This window comes from Quercus robur, chromosome 10 (assembly GCF_932294415.1).
Source record: "Quercus robur chromosome 10, dhQueRobu3.1, whole genome shotgun sequence".
Lineage (NCBI taxonomy): Eukaryota > Viridiplantae > Streptophyta > Magnoliopsida > Fagales > Fagaceae > Quercus > Quercus robur.
This window is the reverse complement of record NC_065543.1, coordinates 18,043,021-18,068,020: the sequence shown is the minus strand read 5'-3', so window position 1 is coordinate 18,068,020 and position 25,000 is coordinate 18,043,021. Positions and strand designations below refer to the sequence as shown.

General features: G+C 33.5%; 2 protein-coding genes and 1 pseudogene across 7 annotated transcripts; 2 read left to right on the top strand and 1 right to left on the bottom strand.

Moving 5' to 3' along the window:
• The first annotated feature begins 429 nt into the window (after positions 1–429).
• On the top strand, positions 430–5,177 carry LOC126702585 (vacuolar protein sorting-associated protein 20 homolog 2-like). Its single transcript, XM_050401329.1, has 6 exons — positions 430–727; positions 1,755–1,907; positions 2,193–2,345; positions 3,455–3,538; positions 4,619–4,778; positions 4,911–5,177. The coding sequence occupies exons 1-6, from the start codon at positions 626–628 to the stop codon at positions 4,934–4,936; spliced, it is 678 nt and encodes a 225-aa protein (XP_050257286.1). The 5' UTR covers positions 430–625; the 3' UTR covers positions 4,937–5,177.
• Positions 5,178–7,998: 2,821 nt separating this feature from the next.
• LOC126704447 (farnesylcysteine lyase) lies at positions 7,999–22,107 on the bottom strand. 6 transcript variants are annotated; one of them, XM_050403478.1, is made up of 6 exons: positions 21,724–22,106; positions 12,749–13,044; positions 10,604–10,777; positions 9,227–9,586; positions 8,936–9,111; positions 7,999–8,457 (listed from the first exon to the last, which is right to left on the bottom strand). In XM_050403478.1, exons 1-6 carry the CDS (start codon positions 21,965–21,967, stop codon positions 8,193–8,195), a joined length of 1,515 nt encoding a protein of 504 aa, XP_050259435.1. In that variant the 5' UTR covers positions 21,968–22,106; the 3' UTR covers positions 7,999–8,192. The 6 variants fall into 6 exon arrangements, with proteins under 6 accessions (XP_050259435.1, XP_050259434.1, XP_050259432.1 ...); XM_050403477.1 differs by having other exon boundaries at positions 12,749–13,120; positions 21,794–22,106; XM_050403475.1 differs by having other exon boundaries at positions 12,749–13,268; positions 21,936–22,106.
• LOC126704449 (probable protein S-acyltransferase 4) lies at positions 14,153–16,166 on the top strand (annotated as a pseudogene).
• Positions 22,108–25,000: the final 2,893 nt, after the last annotated feature.

Genomic DNA, 25,000 nt, shown 5'->3' with positions numbered 1-25,000 from the left:
GAAAAATTGCCCGTAAGTATGCAATTAACTAATGGAAAAAATTTGAAAAAAAAAGAATTTATTCTTAAAAAATCTATAAAACATTTTATTTAATTTTTATAGTTTTTTTTCCATGTGGGAAAAATACTCCAGTTTTTTAATGGAAAAATTTTAATGAAATTGGATAAAAAAAAAATTGAATTGAATAAATGAGAGAACTCAATTAAATGAAATGAAAGTTAAATTACTGAAATAAATAATTTTGACCTAAATTTTATTTTAAAAATCAATACTTTTTTTATTCGAGTTTAAATTAACCAAGATAATTTTACAAACTTATACACTTTTTAACCAAAAATATATTGAGATTAAATAAGATATTTTTTTTTTTTAAGATTGGAAATTTGGGTTTTCTAAATAGAATAACAATTTAAGATAGAGTAGTAAAAACATTTAGAATATTCGAGTTTTGCCTGTTGAACTGGAAAAGCTTGGTGGGCAGATGGGAAAGGAGTTTTGAACCGTGAAGGGAGCTCTCTGCTCTGTAAAACCTGAAGCAGTTACTGTTTCCCCATTCATTTTTCTCTCTAATCCCAATCAAATTAAGACTAAAAAAAGCAAACAAAATCAAATAGGAATAGATTAGATGGGGAATTTATTTGTGAAGAAGCCCAAGATCACAGAAGTAGATCGAGCAATTCTCTCTCTCAAGACCCAACGCCGCAAGCTCGCCGATTATCAACGACAGGTACCCACTATTTTATACAAACTCTATTTGCTTCTTTTTTTTTTTTTTTTTTTTTTTTTTTTTTAAGTTTAGGGAATTCTATTGGTTTGCAATTCCATTTTCAATTCGAAATTTAGGGAATTTTTTTGTGTGATAAACTCAATTAAATGATCACAAATTGTTGATAACTACGTGACAAATGATAGAGTTTCAACTCAAATTCTGAAGTTTCAATAGGTTTTAGAAAATGGGCAATCTATGTTTTTTTGGAAAATCTCTGATAACTTAAATTTAATGGAACATATGAAAGTTTTGCTTGGAACCAATTTGGGTGTTTGATCATGTGACTATAAAATGGTGAAATCATGTGTAAACATGCTAACAGATAGACACAATTTAACGAAGACTTGGGTTTAAGTTAGCTCAACTGCTAAAGTTTATTGTCGTCGAATAAAGGACCTAGGTTTGAATCCTGCTTATGAAAAATTCCAATTGGTGTTTTGAGACTTGATGATAAAGAGCAATTGTCATGGGACAGATTTAATGAAGGTGCTATTGTTTTGTTTGGCATTCATGTGTAGGATTTTTCACTGCCTAAATTGGTGTCAGGTGCAATTTCATGTGGGTTTTTGTTACTTTTAATTAACAGATATTCACTAAGGGTTTATAAACCCTTTTCTTACTTTCATGCAGTTCGGTCAATTTGTTTTATAAACCTTATGCGAGAAGTGAAGTGTAGACTACTGAAACATTATGTTTACAATTTTAGATGTAAATTATTAGAAGTATAAGAGTGTGTGCGTGTGTGTGTTTTATCTTTTGAAAGATCACAATCTTGTTAAGTTAATTGATTTGTAACTTGTTTCGGTAAGTGGTAATGAAACTTTAATTTGAATCATTATGCATCTTCATAAGGGTAAGGCTGCCTACCAAAGATCTCTTCTAGACCCTACAAAAGATTGGTGTTTTGTGCTCTGGTGCGGCCTTTTATGCATCTTCATGTGATTAAGCCCTTATGTTGCTTCCTTTTGTGTTTTACTTCTTGTAGCTCGATGCTGTCATTGAAGCAGAAAAGCAAGCTGCAAAAGACTTGATTCGTGAAAAGAGAAAGGACAGAGCTTTGTTAGCATTGAAGAAGAAAAAAACGCAAGAAGAATTATTGAAGCAAGTTGATGCCTGGCTTATTAACGTCGAGCAGCAAGTAATTATACCATTTGCTGCTTATTTCTTTTATTGAAAATTTTCACTTTTTTTTCTCCTTTTGTTTTTCCTGGTGCAATTGTTCAAGTGTTCTACACAAGAGCACTCAACCAATTTGGGTGCCTTTTCAATTGCAATAGGATGGGCTTAACTTTTGTTTCTCCAATGTAAAATGAATTACTGGCTTTTATTTATTGCAGATATTTTTAAAAATTGCTTTCAAGCTTCTTATGATTGTATTCTTTAAAAAAACGTGTACATATCCCAACTTAAAATTTTGGTTCAGTTGGCAGACATTGAACTCGCAAGTAAGCAGAAAGCTGTCTTTGACAGTTTGAAGTCTGGTAATAATGCAATTAAAGCCATTCAAAGTGAGATAAACCTGGAGGATGTTCAAAAGCTTATGGATGACACCGATGAAGCCAGAGCTTATCAAGATGTGAGCTTCACCCTTGCTCTTTTATTTTCTCTGTTTCTCTTTTACTGCATGGTGGAGATTAGCATATTACCTTTATTTTGATACAATACAATTTTAAAATGAGAAACATATTTTTGGTCTACTCAAAAGAACTTCAGGAATTCGTTAGTTTCTTCATCTACCGCTGCTCTATTAGATGTAGGACTATTTGTTATATGATGAGGTGGTATGTCTAATTATTTTAGGATATTCTTTAGCTCTTCCCTCTTAAGTTCACTTGACATAAAATTGAAGCAGTGGCATCTTCTAGGTGTGTATTTGCACCCTTTTTTATTTGTAATAATCATATGATTTATTGATCTAAACAATTCAAACAAATCCATAAAGCATGAGGGTACACAATTTTCAAAATTCACTCGAATCAGGTGAAATATAAAGTGATCTATATCTTTACCGTTATTTGTATGGTGAATATAATGCACATATGAGCAAACAAATAGCCTTGATTCTCTAGTAAAAATAAGAGTTAAATTTGTGTTTCCACTCAATTATCTAGTGTATAAGAGATACTTAACCTAAATAGTCTAAATTAGAACAAAATTTCACTTTTATTTTCAAAAAAAAAAGATTGTGGTTCCATCAATTTGATGGGCATCTCCCTATTATAGTTTCTCGTAATAAATACACCGGATATTCTCTTTACCATGAATGTCATAACTTGGTTTGTTCAAAAAAGATGCTGGACGTAGTGATGATCATATCTCAGCTTTGTTTTCCGAACAACTGTGCTGTAAACTGAATTTAGCCAATTAGGCCTCCTGTCTAAAAAGGTGTGTGGGTAATCCCCCTTTGCATTCCCTTATCATGTTTATGGTGTGCATTTTATTTGCTTAGGATCCATCTACATACTAATTTACACTACTTCTTGTAATTACAAGGGGACCATTTTTATTTGTTCATCCCATGCTTTTTATGGCACTTGCTTGTATAAATCTGATTGCTTTAATTATGAATCATAACTACTTCTATTATTCAGCTACTTATTTCCCATTCTTTGTATCTTGTTATATTTTGAAAATTTTTAGTTAATTTCTAACGCATGTGCTGTCATGTTAAATACAATTTTGAAGGAAATTAATGCAATATTGGGGGAGAAATTATCAGCAGAAGATGAAGAAGAAATTTTAGCAGAATTTGAGAACTTGGAAAGTCAGGTGCGTATATTTTTCTATTCGAACAACTGGTTCATATCCAGCCTGAAGTTGTTTATATTTGTATAAAGTTTACAGTTTAAATGTGATAAATGTTTACTCCTGTGTGTTTGTCTTGTTGTCCATAACAAATTTTGCTGTATTTAAGTTGTTTAAGTTCAAATAACTAATTTTGCTGTATTTAAGTTGTTTAAGTTCAAATCTTTATTTCTGTTTGGTCATTAGAATTTATACTTGGGGAATTCACTTTTTCTCAATTCTAAATGTAGCAGCCAGTTCTTGTATTAGGACCATCAAAGCTTTGCATTGTGGCATTGTATTATTCATTTTCCTGCAATATTACTATCTAAAATGCTAGAATTTGCATTTGGTGCATACCAAACATGGTTGGGATTTGGGACGGGGCTGACTTGTGGGGTATTCTGTGTACAGCTTTTAGAAATGTAACAAATTCTGTAGCATTTAATGATTATCTTTTTCTTGTCCTGCTAATGCATTTGGACACCTTTGCCAGAAAAGGTATAGTATGCATTATTGTTATCACTATTATTACTATTATTTTTTCCCCAGATCTATACAAGCCTTCAGATTCAAGAGTTCCTTTCAGTTTGTATTTTGCAAGCTATCAACATTTGAAATATGTTTTAGCTCTTTCCACAATTTTTCATGTATTACCCATCAAACAAATCCAAGATGAATTATGAGCTTTAATCCGTGCAGTTTCCCATGTTAGTCATTAGGCCCTTGGCATTAGAACTGCAAAGAAATTGGAATTTCATAATTCACACACTAATTTCATGGTTGTTGCATTGAATTCTTTAGAAAATCAAATAGAAGACTAAAAATGTTGGAAGTCTCTGTGCCTGAGCTTGAGTTTCCTAATTTTATTGCTTTGTGCAGCTAATTGAATTTATTTGAACTAATTCCATTTCCATCTGTAGCTTGAACATTCATTCAAGACAATATGATCTCTTTATGGTCTTCATCTTTTGGGATTTTGACTTTGTATGGTCACATTGGCATTGTCCCCTTAAATTGTAGCTATGCCTTATCTTAAAAAGAAATCTCCCTTCATTTGTTCAGATCACTGTTCAAGATCTGCCTAACGTTCCTAATGTTCCCACTACAATACAATCTCCTGAAGAACATGATGAAAAGCTGGACCTTCCAGATGTACCGACCAAAGCACCAGTCACACATGAAGTGGTTGCAGATGATGCTGAAGTTTCCACAAAGCGAAAAGGTCTCTCTCTCTCTCTCACAATTTGTACTCGCTAATGCTAGAAAATTTTTTGAAACAGTTATGGAGTAACCACTCTTTCTCTCTCTCTCTCTCAATTTGTATTCACTAATTCTAGAAATTTTTTTGAAACAGTTATGGAGGAACCATTGCCTGCCTGATTGGGAAAAAGGTCCACTGAGATTGGCATCGGCCATCATGTCAAGTTGGATGCTAACTTTAATGAACCATCTCCTGGCAACCTGCATCTAAACATATACTGCATTTTTTTTAATGGATTCTTGCAATTGTGTACGTGTGTTTTTTCAGCACAAATATTTCCATATTGGATTGTACAGATCTGTATCTCGACAATGTTCTTCATGTATTATGGTGTTGCAAATACTGATCACCTTCAACAAAGTCACAATCACACCCGAATTATACAAAACAAAAGTCTGTCCATCTACTTCATTCCCACCACCGAGCCTCACCCTTCATGCCTCTCCATGCACTGCACGGGGCATTTGAGTTGACCTTAAACAATTCCTTCACTCTTATAAATAATCGCTACTACGAAGCAGTTGTGGCAAGAGAGAAGAACGGCACGCTCTCTGGCCACTACCCTTAGCCGAAAGGGTGTTCCTGATGGCAGACCGTACCCCAAATGCCACCGCTTAGTCTATGTTATTGTTTTTGCTTTCTCATATGTCCAATTTAATAATAAAATGAAGAAGAAAAAAAATCTGAAACTTATTGTCCAAATGGCATGAGAATATTATATAAGTGGTCAATAAACTACACGAGGAGGGAAGGAGTTGATACGACAATCAAATACCGGAAAGAGAAAAAAAAAAAAAAATATATATATATATATATATATCAATAGATGGGTTAATGATAGAACACCATCACTCAACAGGATATGATGCATTTTACTACTGGGGAATCTAACTTCTATGTCTTCAATGCCACCATTGTAAGACTGGTTGGCGTCTTAAGATGGTTAAGATTCCTATATGGTACATCCAGAAAGAGTGTTCAAATTGGATGCCCCTGAATCATTCATGTTTTTCTATCGCGCAAGACTTAAATACAGTATTTAGGTACTGTTTTTTATGTTCCCCTCTTAAGATTCTGTTTTGTGAATTTTTTCATATGGGATGGAGGTGTATTTTTTAGTTAAATAGTCACATGGCTGAATCTTAAAATGGGAACTTAAGGAACGATACCTAAGGTACTGTACCTAAGTTTTGTCATTTTCTATCTTCCTAAATTTTATTGAAGCGAAGCTAACTTCCCAATAATAAAGAAACTAAATATATCACATTATCACTTTGTTGTTGTTGTTGAATGCAAAACACATTACAACACATGCACTATTTAACTTATAAAATTTACATTATATTCTTATAAAATAATTGCATTACATTTTCCCACGCATTGTGTGAGTTTGCAACTAATGTTAAATTGTGAAAATGTTATTAAAAGAACTTTTTTTATAAAAAAAATATCATAATCGGTTAACTAATTTGAATATATCCAAGAATATTAAAAAATATATACACTCTCATTCTGTAAAACACATGTAACATGTTAAATTAAGTTTAAATTTTTTTTGAGAAAAATTTTAAATTATTATATTGCCTATATTATTGAAACTTCAATTTTAAGGTTTTCTTTTGAATATTAAAAAATTTTATTACCTTTTTAGGGCCCATATCTCTAATTTCTAATGTCTATTTTGTTTATATTTTTAAACCCAAAACTAAAGAATTTCGCCCAAATAAAATAAAATTTCATACTTTTCAACCTAAAATTAAAGAAAAAAATATTGAATTTTTAAGCCTAAAACTGAAAAGGCAACTATAAAAAGAATCAATTTAAGGTTCTATTAGTCTATAATAGACTAAATGAACAGAAATGTTACGCTAATTTGGCTCAATAGGAAGAAGCTTATTAGGATCGAGATCCTACTCAAAATCAATGAGAAGGTTTGGGGATTATATTGTAGGATCGATGAAAGGGTTGGGGGATCATATCGTAGGATCAACACAAGAATCGTAAGATCGTACATTCCGATTAAAAAAATATACTAAAAAAAACCTACAATTGTAATTCATAATATATATTAGAGAAACATTGAAAAAAAATAAATTTTTTATACAAATTAGTGAAATTACTAATAAGAGATAAAGTACTAAATTACAAATACATAAACAAAGTTCAAAATTCAAAAGTTAAAACTCACAAATACTAACTTCTAAGTTAAACAACAAGTATACATAATGTTTCACATAAATAACTCAAAGCAAATAGCAATGTCAAATTGTCAATACCTAATGTCTCACATAAACAACACAAAGCAAATAACAATGTTTCAAACAACACCACAAACACACTCAATCATCAAGACCAAAGTTTTGGTTATCTTGGATAGGTTCTTCAAAATACGGTTGATCATTATAAACAACATTCTCATCATTATTAGCAGAATTAGAAAAGAATAAATAAATAAAAAATCACTTTCGTTATCGATGGTCTCTCTCACAGAGGTGTCACCGTTGAATTTCTCAGTTTCTCGCACTCTCCTTCTACTCTCTAGTAGTCTCTTCTATCTTTTGTGATTTTGTTTATTAGGTTAAGGTGAAAACTGACATGAACCTTAGGTTTATTTTTTGCTTTTTATATATATATATATATATATATATTTATTGTAATCAATTTGGGTTAGGGCCACTGGGCTGATCTATTTGTTATATTTTTTTTCATCAGTTTGGAGCTTTGAGCTCCATTTAAAGGCCTGAAATTAACCAAATTTTTTTTTGAATTTTCCTTTATAACACAAGATCTTTAGTATTGCTATGGGATCGAGATCCAATAAGATCCGAATTGAGATCCCACACAGATTTTACTTTAGTAAAGATTCTAGTGAAATCCAAGACGTTTTAGGAATGTAAGATCTTAAAATCTTAAGATCTAAAGATAAGGATTGATATACTAATAACCATGAACAAAAGCAACAATAAATGTTACACTTCAACTTTTAAATATTATTATATAGAAATAGATTAGCACCAAACCATAAAATCATATATGTGGATCTATTTGGGAACAACTTATTTAACTGAAATTGAAAACTTTTTGCTAAAAATGTAGGGAAAAAAAATGTTAAAAGCTAGCTGAATAGTACAATGAGACCCATGAATAGTACCAAAAAAAAAAAAAAAACTAAAAACTCAAATAAGCTAAACTTTTCGTCACATTTCAAACAAACTATAAATACAACATCCCATACAAGTTACTTTGCCAGACGTACATTACTTATTTTGCATTCTTTGATTTGTTTTCATGAATCACATGGTACAAAATATTACATCATGGTCTTAACTAGAATCTGAAAATGTTTCACTTAAAATGTATGCCTACATACAAAATTTACAGATCCACATGCAAAATCTCTCCATCAGAATTTGAGCCCAAGTTAGATGAGATCAAGAGTAATTGGCTAAAAAATCTTGATAGGATTAGTCGAGCTATATTCTCGGCTGCAATGGCACTTGTCTCCACTGTGCTAGCTGCATTCTCAAAAGCATTCACATAGTACAAATTCCGATCATCCAAGATAAATGGTGCAAATTCTTCAGGAGCATTGTAATGAGGGTAAGCACCCCAATCAATTCGAATGGTCTCCTGCCGCACACTGACAGTAGCAGCAATAAACAGAAATTAGTATCTAAGCATTCAAGGGTTCAGCATTTAGTTCATTTATAGTTCAATGATGGTGATAATCAATAAATGGTGAAAATCAAATTCATTTAACTTGTCAACTACACCTATTTTATTACTGCCTTGCCAACTAGAAGTAAGCAAACTGACAGAAATCAACTTTTTTTTTATAATCAACCTCCCACGTCTTAATTAGGTATCAAGACATTAACCCAGATCCCGCATAATTACTGATTTTAGCAGCAACCTTGAACGGTGCAAGTGAGTAACTTCTGTAGCAGATCACAAGGACATCGATAAAAATTAAAAATCAACTTCCCATACAGTAAATTGTAACTAAAATCCAATCCCAAAAGAAAGAAAACAGAGACAGAAGAAGAAAGAAAGGAAACAAAAACAGAAGAAGAAAAAAAAGAGATATATATATATATATAGTGAATTTAAAATATTACCTAAAGAAGCTATCCAGTAAGATATCTGCCATGGGTTCCCGGGAGAATATCTTGTAAGTAAAATCTTTCTCATCATGTTTCTTGAGAACTGAAATGCTTGTGAACGGAAGGTCAGGATCCTCTAGAGTGGCCACAAGTTTTGGGATTTCTGATACAGCATCCAGGCCAAAATATCCCTTGACATAACAACACATAAAGATTTGAGAAAAAGGAAAATAAAGTATGGACTATGCGCGCACACACACACACAAAGTCTGACATATAGGTATTAACAGTTGCTAGGTTACTTACCGGATTTAAAAGGCCCCTAACAAAAGTTGCATGTGTGTGCTGTAATTTTCTCTTAGGAATTGAAATTGGAGGAGTAAACTGAATATTCAACTCATCCAGAGGAGTGGCAACCACTGCAACTTCACATTTGTAACTATTTCCTTTTGTGGAGTTGAGTTCATAATATTCTCCAAGATAAGAGACAGAATCTATTTCTTCATGGAGGTGCACTGCAGCATCAGAACGATTAATGAGTCCAGCAGCCATCTGCCAATTCCCTCCTTCAATAGCCCACACTCCTCTACCAGATCCTGCCAATGAAACTGCACCAGCAAGTCCACTGATAGAGGCACTTTGGCCATAATTGACTCTTGTGATGACCTGCATAAATCAACAGAATTTTAATTATGATGAATCTTGAAAAATTATTTTTAAAAAAAATGATCCAGTTCCAGGTCAATTATATATTTCAACAGATCAAAATTACATCATCTTCCATCATACTAAGTAAGATACTAATACTGAAAAGCTGATGAAGGATGCTTCTCCTCAGATATTCACTAGTTAAGAACTGAAAAGACAAAAGATTGAAGATAACTACTGCTAATTTGAAGAATTGCAATAAAGCTGCTAAGGAAAGTATATAGCATGTCCTAACTCAAACCAAATGCAACAGTAGACATTTGTCTCATCGTCACCCATTAGACCAGAATGTTTCTTGCAAACAGCAAAAGCCAATGGAAAGGAAGTGATGTTTAAACTTGAAGCTGGGAAATTTCAATAGGGCAAGCAGCCTTCCACATTTTCATGCTTTATATGAGGTTGTGAATTCCCAAATCTATGTGAATTTCTACAGTTAGGTCTTTAGTATTGGCAAACGGCTTCTTCTTGAATTTTTCTTTTAATAGCTCAAGGTGCATATATAAGTGTCCCATCCCAACTATAGTATCTCAAACCCATATGCGACCATCTCACCTTAATCACTATCCCAACCAGTATCCTTCACATATGTCTAAAGACAATTTAACTATCCAACAGTATATGCAGGCAGATTAAAAGTCTTACCAATTTCACTCAATTAAGATGTTAGAATTTCTTGTTTCTTAAGTCAACCATCTCAAAATCTTCATTTCAACTATACTCAACGAGTAAATATATTCACTGGTCCATTCATGTTTCATAAGTCATAACAAATCATTTTATCATTTTATAGTTCTCTCGATCTGTATGCAAGCATTTAAGAAATCCAAAACAACCCAGAAGCATAACCATACTCAACTTTCCAAATCAGGTGCCAAAAAAGTAGTTCTGTTGTATCTGCACTCAATCAACCAATATGCAAAAAGTAAAGATGGTTATTGAAAGAAACATTGAAGTAAAACAGTCCCAAGTTCTTACAGTGACAAGCTCTTTTATCAACAAGGGAGACAACCCAACATCAATCAACTCCTCTTGTAGAGTCTGGGTGGTGAGGTTGTACAAACCTGCCCATTTAAGCATCTCATCTACTGTCTCAAAAACGGGTCTGGATTCAAACCTTTCATAGTACTTCAAGAAGTTATTCACAGTACCCTACACCACAAAATATAGAATTTAGATAAACGATGAGAGAGAGAAGCTTATTCTTCTTCAAACATAGAGCAATAAAAGCACTTTAAAGAGATACCAACAAATGGACAAACTTTTTAATCAACATAAGCATTTTAATAAAATAAACACTGTCCCTAAACTTTACCTCCGGAGTGATTTTAGTATCTGAAGTTTAAAATGATCATTATAGTTTTTAGTTTGGCCATGTCGATCACTTCAAACATCATGAACTAATGCTAGGATACTATAAATTCTACTAAAAAGTCAAGTGACACCAATCACAAAAAAAAGTAATTCATACATCCATTTCTTATGTTTTCAAAATCCACCAATCATATCTTTGCCAGATATATGTAAAGGTTATGCAGTAAAAATTTATAGTATTTTATCATTTTCCCTTCCTAAAACAAATCTATTTAAGACCAAAACAAACAACAAGTCTAGAGCTACAAAAAATCTCATAATTGCCGAGATGGCAAGTTGTTATTGGTAGGTAAAAAAAAAACTATGGCAAGTGATAAAAAGAAAGGAAAAGTCTTAATTTACATTGTACTAGCTAATTAAGATTTACGTTATAGATTAACAAATGTGTACAATATTGAACATATTTTTTTGGAAATGTGTAGGATGTTTTTCTAGTACAAAGTAAACCTATAATTACCCAGAAAGAAAAATGTAGTAAAACATGTGGGCATAAGACTAATTAGTGGGAGGATAGAAAATACTTAATTTTCCCTCGTGTGTGTTTGGTTAGAAGGATTGAAAAGTGGAAGAATTGAAAACTCTTTTGTTTAGTTGAAAAGAAAAGTGAGAGGATAGAAAATGTAGTTTATATAAATTGACTATTATACCCTTGTTATATAATAGGTAAGAAATAAATTTATTTGTACTCTTAAATAATATAAAATTTACCAACAATTATATTTTTCAATGAGAAATATTACGTCTACAACATTTTTCGCAATACTTTCACAACAAAATTTATATGGAAAGTTGTTATTGGTTCTAATTTGAACCCACCACTGAAATTATTTTTTTACTCACCAATATTAACTAATAACAATCTGTAACTTAAAATTTATTGTGAAAATATTGCGGTAACATTTCTCAATTAGGATTTTTTATTCTTTATATTATTTCTCCTTTCTCTCATTTCATCCATACATTTTTCTTTTTCATTTTCTTTTTTCTTTTTTCCTTGTTTTTCTCCTCCACGTTGTCCTATCTCTATCCCCCCTTCTTTTATTTTCTTTTTCTCCCTCATTTAAGAACGTTCTAGCACTAGCAAGCAGCTCTCATTCTCTCTTTTTTTTCTCTAGCTCCCTCTCTTTGTTTTTTGTTTTTTTTGTTTTTTTTTTATACTTGATTCCAGAACATTCGTCCCCAACGCAGTCCAGATAGGTCATCTTCGTCCCAAAGAAGTTGGCCCAGCCTGGAGCCATCGCTCATCTTCGTCCCCAACACAGTCTAGATAGGTCAGATGGCTTCTGTCTTTTGTCTTTTTTCTTTTTTTTTTCCTTTGCTTTTATTGTTATGATTTGATTAATTTTAAAATTGTGTTTTTGAGTTTGTATCCTGATAATCTGATTATTCTTGAATTTAGAGATGTTTGAAAGAAAGGTTGTTGTGTTTGTAGCCGTTGTTGTGTTTGTAACCGTTGTGATTGTAACTATGAAAGGAGAGAGAAACGGGATGTTTGTGTAAAAGTGCTTTCATAGCACTTTTCTCTCCACATTTTCTTCCCGGATCAAAAATGTGGGCCCAAGAAAGTAAACTAGGTAATATCATTTTCTCACCAAACAGTAAAAAACAGCATTTTCTATTGCATTTTCTTCTCTCTATTTTTCATCCTACCTGTTTTCACCCCAAACTAAACACACAGCACAAAAGTTAAAAAACAGGGACAGAGAGACAGACAGAGACGGAAACTAGTGCTAAAAACAAGGGGCGTACCTCGACGAAGGTTTGCATTTTGAGGATCGAGAAGCCGTAGCGCACCAACATGAGAAGCGGGTTCGCGAGCGAGACAATCTTGTCGACAAAGGGAATGTTGGAACTGAAACTGTGTGTCTTGAAAACGAACTTTTGACCGTCCCAGATGCCGAGAGAGAAGGAATCGGAAGGAGGGTCCTTGTTTTTGAGACCCAACAGTTGGGTGTAATTCACGGCGTAGTAATTCTTTGGGTGGAGAATTGAGGCTCCGGCTTCGAAAGTCTGGCCGCTCACGTTGACCGTGGCCATGCGGCCACCTACGACGCCGTTTCTCTCGAAGATGTGGATTGAGAACGGGTTTGAGTTTGAGGAGGAGGAGGAGGAGGAGTAGAGGCGGAGGAAGTGGGCCACGGAGGAGCCGCTGATGCCGCTGCCGATGATGCAGACTGTTGGTGGGTCATTTGTTGGGCTTTGGGGATCCGATTGGGATTGGGATTGGGCTTGGGCTTGGGGATGAGAGAGAAAGAGGAAGAGGAAGAAGGTGAAGAAGGATAAGCTGAGTGGCGAGACCATGTTGTTGTTGTTATCTGAAGTTAGTTACTCTGTGTGTCTTTGAGCTTATAGCTTTGCTTATTTTGTAGCTTGTCTGATCTGATAGTTTGGAGTCAATCCTCACACCATTAAAAAACTATGTTTGTGCATGGACCTAGGGAAGGTTAGCAGCCTATTATATTATTTCTATTAAAAAAAACTATTTTCTTGTTGGATGTGTGTAGTCTCAGACTCTCAGCCCTGCAAATACCAAGTTATTACAAAAATATAAAAATAAAAAATCCTTTGGGGGAGGAATTCAGTCTTCGTGTGTCGGCATTAATTAATTCACAAACTCTAGCTTCAAGGGGTATAACCATCTATCCCTTCTTATCTGGATTGACTGCCCATTACCAACTCTCCAAACCGTGCCTAAGTTTATAACTTGTCTTGCTTGACAGAGACTTTTCCAAGCGTACGAACCCTTATCTGCCGTATCACATTCCATAATAGAGCAGTCAGGAAAAAACTTCGCCTTGAACACCTTATAAAACAAAGAATTTTCCTGGGTGCTCAATCGCCACCCCTGTTTAGCAACTACACGAAGAGGGAAGGAGTTGATACGACAATCAAATACCGGGAAAAAAAAATGAATAGATGGGTTAATGATAGAACATCATCACACGACAGGATATGATGCATTTTACTACTGGGGAATCTTAACTTCTATGTTTTCAATGCCACCATGGTAAAACTAAGACTGGTTGGTGTCTTAAGATGATAAAGATTCCTATCTGGTACAGCCATATACTATAAGAATGTTCAAATGGGATGCCCCTAAATCAATCATGTTTTTTTATCTTCCTAATTTTTATTGAAACGAAGCTAACTTCCCAATAATTAAGAAACTGAATAGAGAGAGAGAGAGAGAGAGAGAGAGACAGAAAGATAGCATCTTTCTTTGTTGGTATAATCGATCTGAGAAAACAAAAATTAAAAGCTTTTTGGGCGAGCAGAGAGGCAGCTGGTTTTTCTTTTGATCCAACAACCTCTTTTCTCTCTCTCTCTCTCACCTGGATTTTTCAACTTCCAGTTCACTTTCACATGCATCGTGTACCCAAATGATGGGAATTTTTTTGGTTTTGTGTGAAGATTTTTGTGGGTTTTGGTGTGATATATGCATTGAATAGTGAGGAGTAGAAAGTGGGGTTGTGATAAGAGAGGCTTCTGTTGTGGTTTTGATTAGAAATTCTAATCTGGGTTTTTCTTCTTCTAGTAACAGTATGGACCCCAATGATAAACCCAGACGGCTGTACAAAGTTTGGAAGGGAAGTAATAAATTTTTCTGTGGTGGGAGATTAATCTTTGGGCCTGATGTGGCATCCCTGTTTCTGTCCACACTCCTTATTGCCGTCCCTGCAATTACTTTTTCTATAAAGATTTGTCTTAAAATCAAGGATATGAAGAACAACGATAACCTTCTTTGTTATTTTGTATTGATTGTGGGTTTATTCATCACTGTTTTGGATTTAGCATTTCTCTTCTTGACCTCTAGTAGAGATCCTGGAATAGTCCTCGAAATTTAAGTCCTCCTGAATCAGATGAAGCATTTGATGTAACTACCCCAGCGATGGTGTGGGTTAATGGGAGAACACCTCACTTGAAACTACCCCGGACAAAAGATGTGATTGTGAATGGTCACTCAGTAAAAGTGAAGTACTGTGACACTCGTATGCTCTATTGCCCGCCACGTACTTCTCATTGTTCCATCTGCAACAATTGTGTCCAGAGATTTGATCATCACTGTCCATGGGTTGGGCAATGCCTTAGATTACGTAACTGTCGGTTCTTCTTCATATTCATATCAACTTCAACCATCTTGTGCATTCAAGTGTTTGCATTTTCTTTGACCAACATTCTTCAAAAGAAAGGCCGTTTTTGGAATGCTGTGTCGCATGACATCCCATCGGATATTCTCGTAGTGTACTGCTTCATAGCTGTCTGGTTTGTTGGAAGCCTTACAATTTTCCATTTCTATCTCACTATCTGATTTGCACAAACCAGACAACTTATGAGAACTTCCGCTACTGATATGATAAGAAGGAGAATCCATATGACGAGGGAATGATGGGAAACCTCAGAGAAGTTTTTTTCTCTAAGATCCCCCCCTTCAATGAATAAATTCCGATCATTTGTTAAGGAGCAAGAACATATGGTGGTGGCATCTGTGACTCCAAACAATGGGGAATCTTTTATAAGCTCAGAGGAGAAAATTGACATTGAAATGGGAACTAAGCGTGTGGAGGGCAGTGGTTTCTCACTTCCAGAAATATTGCGGAATTTGGACTATGACGACTTGGTGGATAATATAAAGAGTATTGTCTGTTGAGCAAGAACCAAAAGAATCTGTTCCAAGCTCCATTGGTCAAGATGGGATGCAAAGCTCATCTTTTGGAGATGGAGCAAGATCCATTCAAAGATCCTCTACTGGAGATGGTGTTGGGGAATCTGATCAGAGCTCCATGTCTGTCAATGGAACAAAAGCAGTTGAGGGAACTGATGACGGGAAATTGGCTTGTACATCTTGGTGCAGATAAAATGGATTTCTTGTTTCTCAAGTTGCAGTAGTTCATTGCGAGGGGCCGCGACTCTCCAGATATAGAGGTTGAATACAAGCTCAGGGATGTAATTTTTATGCTGGAAAGCAGAGAAAATTGTTTATATGCCTTTTCATCTATTAAATATAAAGTTCAGATCCATGCTGTTATAACCTGTATATGTCACTGTTCAAGATAATACGGAAATGTGGAACAAATTAGCGTCACAAAGTGTATAATGATCTATAGATTGTGTTGTAGGATTTTCCTCTACATTTTTGTCTGCCCCTTCAATGACTCAAAACTTGTATTTGGCTAGACTCATGTTAATAAAAAGGAATTCTCAATTCTAAAATGCGTCATATATATATATATATATATATGAAAATTTTAATTTAATAAAAAGATTTGAATCATATAATTATAATATTGTTTGATATAAATTGAGAAAATGCAATTAAAAGATTTTTTTTATAAAAAAAAAATAATTTAATTGGTTAACTAATTTGAATATATCCAAGAATATTAAAAAATATATACACTATCATTTTGTAGAACACATGTAACATGTTACATAGGTTTTTTTTTTTTTTTTTTTTTTTGAGAAAAAGTTTAAATTATGATATAAGTTTAGAATCATAGCAATTTTTTTCTTTCCAAATATAAATATATTGTCTATATTATTGAAACTTGAATTTTAAGGTTTTCTTTTGAATATTAATATTTTTATTACTTTTTTAGGGCCCATATGTCTAATTTCTAATGTCTATTTGTTTTTATTTTTAAACCTAAAAACTAAAGAATTTGCCCCAAATAAAATAAAATTTCATACTTTTCAACCTAAAATTTAAGAAAAAATATTGAATTTTTAAGCCTAAAACTAAATAGACAATTACAAAAAGAATCAATTTATAGTCTAATTAGTCAAAAATAAATTGAATGAACCAAAGTAGACTGAATGAACTGAAATGCTATACTAATATATCTCAACAGGAGGAAGGTTGTCAAGATCGAGATCTTACTTGGGATCAGTGAGAGGGTTCAAGGATCATATTATAAGACCGGTGAGAGGATTCAGGGATCATATCGTAGGATCGACACAAAGATAGTAAGATCTTACTTTCCGATTCAAAAAAATATACTAAAAAAACCTATAATTATAATTCATAATATATATTGAAGAAACATTGAAAAAAAAAATTGATACAAATAAGTGAAATTACTATTAAGAGACAAAGTACTAAATTACAAATACATAAACAAAGTTCAAAGTTCAAAAGTTACAACTCACAAATACTAAGTTCTAAGTTAAACAACTCAAAAGTATACATAATGTTTCACATAAATAACACAGAGCAAATAACAATGTCAATACCTAATGTCTCACATAAACAACACAAAGCAAATAACAATGTTTCAAACAACAATACAAACACACTCAATCATCAAGACCAAAGTTTTGGTTATCTTGGATGGGTTCCTCAAAGTACAATTGATTATTATATACAACATTCTCGTTATTGTTAGAAGAATTACAAAATAAAAATAAAAATCACCTTTGTCATTGATGGTCTCTCACAATGGTGTGACCGTTAGATTTCTCAATTTCTCGCACTCTCCTTCTACTCTCTAGTAGTCTCTTTTGTCTTTTGTGATTTTGTTTATTAGGTTAACTTAACGACTAACGTGAGCCTTCGGTTTTATTTTTTGCTTTTTTTATAATCAATTTGGGCTAGGACCACTGGGCTGATCTGTTTATTACTATTTTGTTATCAATTTAGGGCCTTTGAGCTCCACTTGGAGGCCCGAAATAAACAATTTTTTTTTTCTTAATAGTACCGAATCTTTAGTATTGCTACGAGATCAAGATCCTATCAAATCTGGATTGAGATCTTTACTTTAGTAGAGATCCTGGTGAGATCCAAGACGTTTTAGGAATGTAGGATCTTAGAATCTTAAGATTTGGATCAAGATAGCAACAATAAATATTACATTTCAACTTTTATATTTTTTAAATATTAATATATAGATATAGGTTAGCACCAACCCATAAAATCATATATTATACAACAATATCCCATACAAATTTCTTTGCCAGACGTACATTACTTACTTTACTTGGTATGCGTTTGTACATTCTTTGATTTGTTTTCATGAATCACATGGTACAAAATGTTACATCATGGTCTTAACTAGAATCTGAAAATATTTCACTTAAAATGTATGCCTACATACAAAATTCACAGATCCACATGCAAAATCTCTCCATCAGAATTTGAGCCCAGGTTAGATGAGATCAAGAGTACTTGGCTAAAAAACCTTGACAGGATTAGTCGAGCTATATTCTCGGCTGCAACGGCACTTGTCTCCATTGTGCTAGCTGCATTCTCAAAAGCATTCACATAGTACAAATTCCGATCATCCAAGATAAATGGTGCAAATTCTTCAGGAGCATTGTAATGAGGGTAAGCACCCCAATCAATTCGAATGGTCTCCTGCCGCACACTGACAGTAGCAGCAATAAACAGCAATTAGTATCCAAGCATTCAACGGTTCAGCATTTAATTCATTCATAGTTCAATGATGGTGAAAATCAATAAATGGTGAAAATCAAATTCATTTAACTTGTCAACTACACCTATTTTATTACTGCCTTGCCAACTAGAAGTGAGCAAACTGACAGAAATCAACTTCCCACATCTTAATTAGGTATCAAGACATTAACCCAGATCCCACATAATTACTGATTTTAGCAGCAACCATGCTAGGTGCAAGTGAGTAACTTCTGTAGCGGATCACAAGGACATCGATAAAAATCAACTTCCCATACAGTAAATAGTCTCAAAAATCTAATCCCAAAAGATAGAAAATAGAGACAGAAGAAGAAAGAAAAGGAAACAAAAACAGAAGAAGAAAAAAAAAATTATATATATATATATATTGTGAATTTAAAATATTACCTAAAGAAGCTATCCAGTAAGATATCTGCCATGGGTTCCCGGGAGAATATCTTGTAAGTAAAATCTTTCTCATCATTTTTCTTGAGAACTGAAATGCTTGTGAATGGAAGGTCAGGATCCTCTAGAGTGGCCACCAGTTCTGGGATTTCTGATACAGCATCCAGGCCAAAATATCCCTTGACATACCAACACATCAAGATTTGAGAAAAAGGAAAATAAAGTACAGACTATGCGCACACACGTGCACACACACTCACACACACAAAGTCTGATACATGGTATTAACAGTTGCTAGGGTACTTACTGGATTTAAAAGGCCTCTCACAAAAGTTGCATGTGTGTGCTGTAATTTTCTATTAGGAATTGAAATTGGAGGAGTAAACTGAATATTCAACTCATCCAGAGGAGTGGCAACCACTGCAACTTCACATTTGTAACTATTTCCTTTCGTGGAGTTCAGTTCATAATATTCTCCAAGATAAGAGACAGAATCTATTTCTTCATGGAGGTGCAATGCAGCATCAGAACGATTAATGAGTCCAGCAGCCATCTGCCAATTCCCTCCTTCAATAGCCCACAATCCTCCACCAGATCCTGCCAATGAAACTGCACCAGCAAGTCCACTGATAGAGGCACTTTGGCCATAATTGATTCTTGTGATGACCTGCATAAATCAACAGAATTTTAATTATGATGATTTTTTAAATTTTTTTTTTTTTTTTTTTTTAAATGATCCAGTTCCAGGTCAATTCTATATTTCAACAGATCAAAATTACATCATCTTCCATTATACTGAGAATAAGTAAGATACTAATACTGAAAAACTGATGAAGGATGCTTCTCCTCAGATATTCACTAGTTAAGAACTGAAAAGACAAAAGATTGAAGATAACTACTGCTAATTTGAAGAATTGCAATAAAAGCTGCTAAGGAAAGTATATAGCATGTCCTAACTCAAACCAAATGCAACAGTAGACATTTGTCTCATCGTCACCCATTAGACCAGAATGTTTCTTGCAAACAGCAAAAGCCAATGGAAAGGAAGTGATGTTTAAACTTGAAGCTGGGAAATTTCAATAGGGCAAGCAGCCTTCCACATTTTCATGCTTTATATGAGGTTGTGAATTCCCAAATCTATGTGAATTTCTACAGTTAGGTCTTTAGTATTGGCAAACGGCTTCTTCTTGAATTTTTCTTTTAATAGCTCAAGGTGCATATATAAGTGTCCCGTCCCAACTATAGTATCTCAAACCCATATGCGACCATCTCACCATAATCACTATCCCAACCAGTATTCTTCACATATGTCTAAAAACAATTTAACTATCTAACAGTATATGCAGGCAGATTAAAATTCTTACCAATTTCACTTAATTAAGATGTTAGAATTTCTTGTTTCTTAAGTCATCCATCTCAAAATCTTCATTTCAACTATACTCAACCAGTAAATATATTCACTGGTCCATTTATGTTTCATAAGTCATAACAAATCATTTTATCATTTTATAGATCTCTCAATCTGTATGCAAGCATTTAAGAAATCCAAAACAACCCAGAAGCATAACCATACTCAACCTTCCAAATCAGTAGCAAAAAAGTAGTTCTGTTGTATCTGCACTCAATCAACCAATATGCAAAAAGTAAAGATGATTATTGAAAGAAACATTGAAAACAGTCCCAAGTTCTTACAGTGACAAGCTCTTTTATTAGCAAGGGGGACAACCCAACATCAATCAACTCCTCTTGTAGAGTCCGGGTGGTGAGGTTGTACAAACCTGCCCATTTAAGCATCTCATCTACTGTCTCAAAAACGGGTCTGGATTCAAACCTTTCATAGTACTTCAAGAAGTTATTCATAGTACCCTACACCAAAAAAAATAGAATTTAGATCAACAATGAGAGAGAGAAGCCTATTCTTCTTCAAACATAGAGCAATAAAAGCACTTTAAAGAGATACCAACAAATGGACAAACTTTTTAATCAACATAAGCATTTTAATAAAATAAACATTGTCCCTAAACTTTACCTCCGGAGTGATTTTAGCATCTGAAGTTTAAAATGATCATTATAGTTTTTAGTTTGGCCATGTCATTTAAGGAACTAAAAGCGATCACTTCAAACATCACGAACTAATGCTAGGATACTATAAACTCTACTAAAAATTCAATGCGACACCAATCACAAAAAAAAGTAATTCATACATTCATTTCTTACGTTTTCAAAATCCACCAATCATATCTTTGCCACATGTATGTAAAGGTTATGCAGTAAAAATTTATAGTATTTTATCAATTTCCCTTCCTAAAACAAATCTATTTAAGACCAAAACAAACAACAAGTCTAGAGTTACAAAAAAGAAAGGAAAAGTCTTAATTAATTTACACTAGCTAATTAAGATTCACATTATAGAGTAACAAATGTGGTACAATATTGAGCATAGTTTTTTGCAAATGTGTACGATGTTTTTCTAGTACAAAGTAAAGCTATAATTACCCATAAAGAAAAATGTAGTAAAACATGTGGGCATAAGACTAAAACAAAAGTTAAAAAACAGAGACAGAGACCGAGACAGAAACTAGAGCTGAAAACAAAAGGCATACCTCGACGAAGGTTTGCATTTTGAGGAGCGAGAAGCCGTAGCGCAAGAACATGAGAAGCGAGTTGGCGAGCGAGACAATCTTGTCGACGAAGGGAATCTTGGAACTGAAACTGAGTGTCTTGAAAACGAACTTTTGACCGTCCCAGATGCCGAGAGAGAAGGAATCGGAAGTGGAAGAAGAAGGAGGGTTCTTGTTTTTGAGACCCAACAGCTCGGTGTAATTCACAGCGTGGTAATTCTTCGGATGGAGAATTGAGGCTCCGGCTTCGAAAGTCTGGCCGCTCACGTTGACAGTGGCCATGCGGCCACCTACGAGGCCGTTTCTCTCAAAGATGTGGATTGAGAACGGGTTTGAGTTTGAGGAGGAGGAGGAGTAGAGGCGGAGGAAGTGGGCCACGGAGGAGCCGCCGATGCCGCTGCCGATGATGCAGATTGTTGGTGGGTCATTTGTTGGGCTTTGGGGATCCGATTGGGATTGGGCTTGGGCTTGGGGATGAGAGAGAAAGAGGAAGAGGAAGAAGGTGAAAAAGGATAAGCTGAGTGGTGAGACCATGTTGGTGATGTTGTTGTTATCTGAAGTTAGTTTACTGTCTCTCTCTTTGAGCTTATAGCTTTGCTAATTTTGTAGCTTGTCTGATCAGATAGATTGGAGTCAATCCTCACACCATTCTTGTTTCAATTGTCTTGACCAGACTAAAATTGATACTTTATGTTTAAAAGAAAAAATATATATTAGCCGATTAAGGCGTTTGGTAAGATTGATCCAATAATATTGATTGTATTTTTTGAAAATATACGTGGATGAAAAAAATATGTGAAAATAAGTATAATATTATTTAAAAGTTAGAAAATATTACTTAAACTATCATATCAAACAGCACCTTAATCTTTGATTCTTTAAATATTATTGGTCATGCCATTTATTTATTTATTTGAGATAAGGTTATGCATATACTCTATTTTCTTGTGTCAAGGGCCTTATTTGTGCATGGGTCTATGGAAGGTTAGCAGCATATTATATTATTTCTATTAAAAAAAAAAAACTATTTTCTTGTTGGATGTGTGTAGTCACAGCCTGCAAATACCAAGTTATTACAAAAAATAAAAATAAAAAATCCTTTGGGTGATCTAAAGATGTTGATTTTTAGGTTTTGAGAAGTTAAAAATCATTGGAGGTGATCTTAAGATGTTGATCTTAGGTTCAAAACCTAAGATCTCATGTGATCTTAAAAATCACTAAACTGAACCTTAAGTTTATGTTATCCAATTTTATTTATTAGTAATCTAACTATAAATGGCTAAATAAGTGGTGTCCATTAAGCCATATCACTCGTTTAATGGTAGATGTTACCAAAGTATTAACATAAATGGATGGTAGTATGTCCAAGAAAATGAAATCAATGTCAAAAGGGTATTTTAATCCATTTTTATTATACTACTAGTAATTTTTAATTAAAAAACTTAATTAAAGCGTTGACTATTCTAGATCTAATTATTATATTATTAGCCTCATCATATGTGCTTTGCGTGCAATGAGTTTTTTTTTTTTTTTTTTGTCTAATGTCATAATTTTCCCTTTAAAATTTTTTTTTGGATAAGTTTGTTTTGAAGACATAGATTAGTAAAAGAGTTTCCTATTTTGTAGATATTTTAAGTGAAGTTGGAGATATATTCTTAACGGGTTGTCCTCAAGTTTTTTCCCTATTAAACGTATGATTTAGACATATTTTTAAACCACATAAAACTCTAATCCAAATAGGGGAATCCTCTTATAGATAATATGAATTAAGTACTTGCTAGCTAGGATACTTTGTTAATAAAATACACCTTTTTTTTTTAATTGGGCAAAGAATTTTATGCAACCTAAGTTGCATAAGTTCTTGCAAACACCATTAGGTGGAACACTAAAAATTTATCAAGTGTCCTTAGTCATGTGAGAAGCACATGACCAATTAAATGAGTGTTAAAACCCAAACAAACCCTACTCTCTCTCTCTCTCTCTCTCTCTCTCTCTCTCGACCTTAAACCATTTCTCTCGTCACTGATCCTCAATCAAACTCCATCCACCGGTGCAACCTTCATCCTTCTCGATGATGGAAGATCTCATGGCCGACCTCCATGGCAAAGACTATCGATCATTGCTAGTCTATCCTCCCAGCCGCCATAAAACCCCTCCACTGTCATCCTCCTTTCCCTCCCATCTTGGTTTTCTTGGTCTTGAGCCCCGCCACAACAAGACTTGCGTTGCTAGCACCACCATCAACTAAGTGGTTGCCAATGACACCACCATCACTGGTGGTCACCAACCTTTCTAATCCAATTTTCATTTTTAATTCTTTCTTTTTTCTGTTTGATTTGATTTTCTTAGTGGAAAATATATTTTAGATATAGTTCTTATGTAAATCTTTGAGTTTGGGCATCCTAGGTTCTGTGTTTGGAATTGGGTTGTGGGGGTCTAAGATCAAGGATGGAGGTGCTAGTGGAGGAAGAAAGGATAGAGGACTGTCAAGAAAGGTAATCTATGATTGTAAGGGAGAGAGAGAAGAAGGGTTTGTTTGGGTAAGAAAATTCATTTAATTGGTAATGTGCTTCTCATATGACCAAGGACACTTGTTAATTTTTTAGTGTGCCACCTAATGGTGTTTGCAGGAACTTATGCAATCCAGGTTGCATAAAATCCTTGCCCTTTTTAATTATTTAAAATCTATTATATTTCAATGTGAAATAAACAAATAAACGTTTACTAATTATTAGAGAGAAGAATAAAAAAAATAGTCGACTTTTTTTTTTTTTTTTTTTTTTGGTTAGACATAACTTAAGTACAATACCTTAAGTGTTGTTCTTTAAGTTCATCTCTTAAAATTCGGCTATGTGGATGATTAACTAAAAAAATGGCTTCCACCTCATGAGAAAAAATCCATATGACGGAATTTTAAGAGAAGAACCTAAAAAACATCCCCTAAGTAATGTACATATATATATATATATATATATATATAAGTAAACCATGTAAAATTATTAGGCATGAAACCAATTTATTATTATTATTATTTAGAATGGAGAAAGGGCTTCTTCTTTTTCAGTATATCAATATGAATCAGAAAAAAAAAAATATATATATATATATATATATTAATTATTAGAAAGAAAAAAAAGAAAAAAAAAGGAAGAAGAGTAAACCATGTAAAATTATTAGGCATGAAACCAATTTTTTATTATTATTATTTAGAATGGAGAAAGGGCTTCTTCTTTTTCAGTATATCAATATGAATCAGAAAAAAAAATATATATATATATATATATATATATATTAATTATTAGAAAGAAAAAAAAGAAAAAGAAAAAAAAGAAGAGTAAACCATGTAAAATTATTAAGCTTGATTTTTTTTTCAAAAATAAAAACAAACAGTGAAGTGTCGAATATAACTTAAAACTCTAAAGATCAACATAAATTCCATGACGATACAATCTAAAAATTAATTAAGGCCTCTATACAACATCTACTAAAACTTTCTAAAAAGACAATAATGAATTCGAGCATCATCCACCAGTTTGGTAAACCAAATAGTAACCATGCTACATAAAG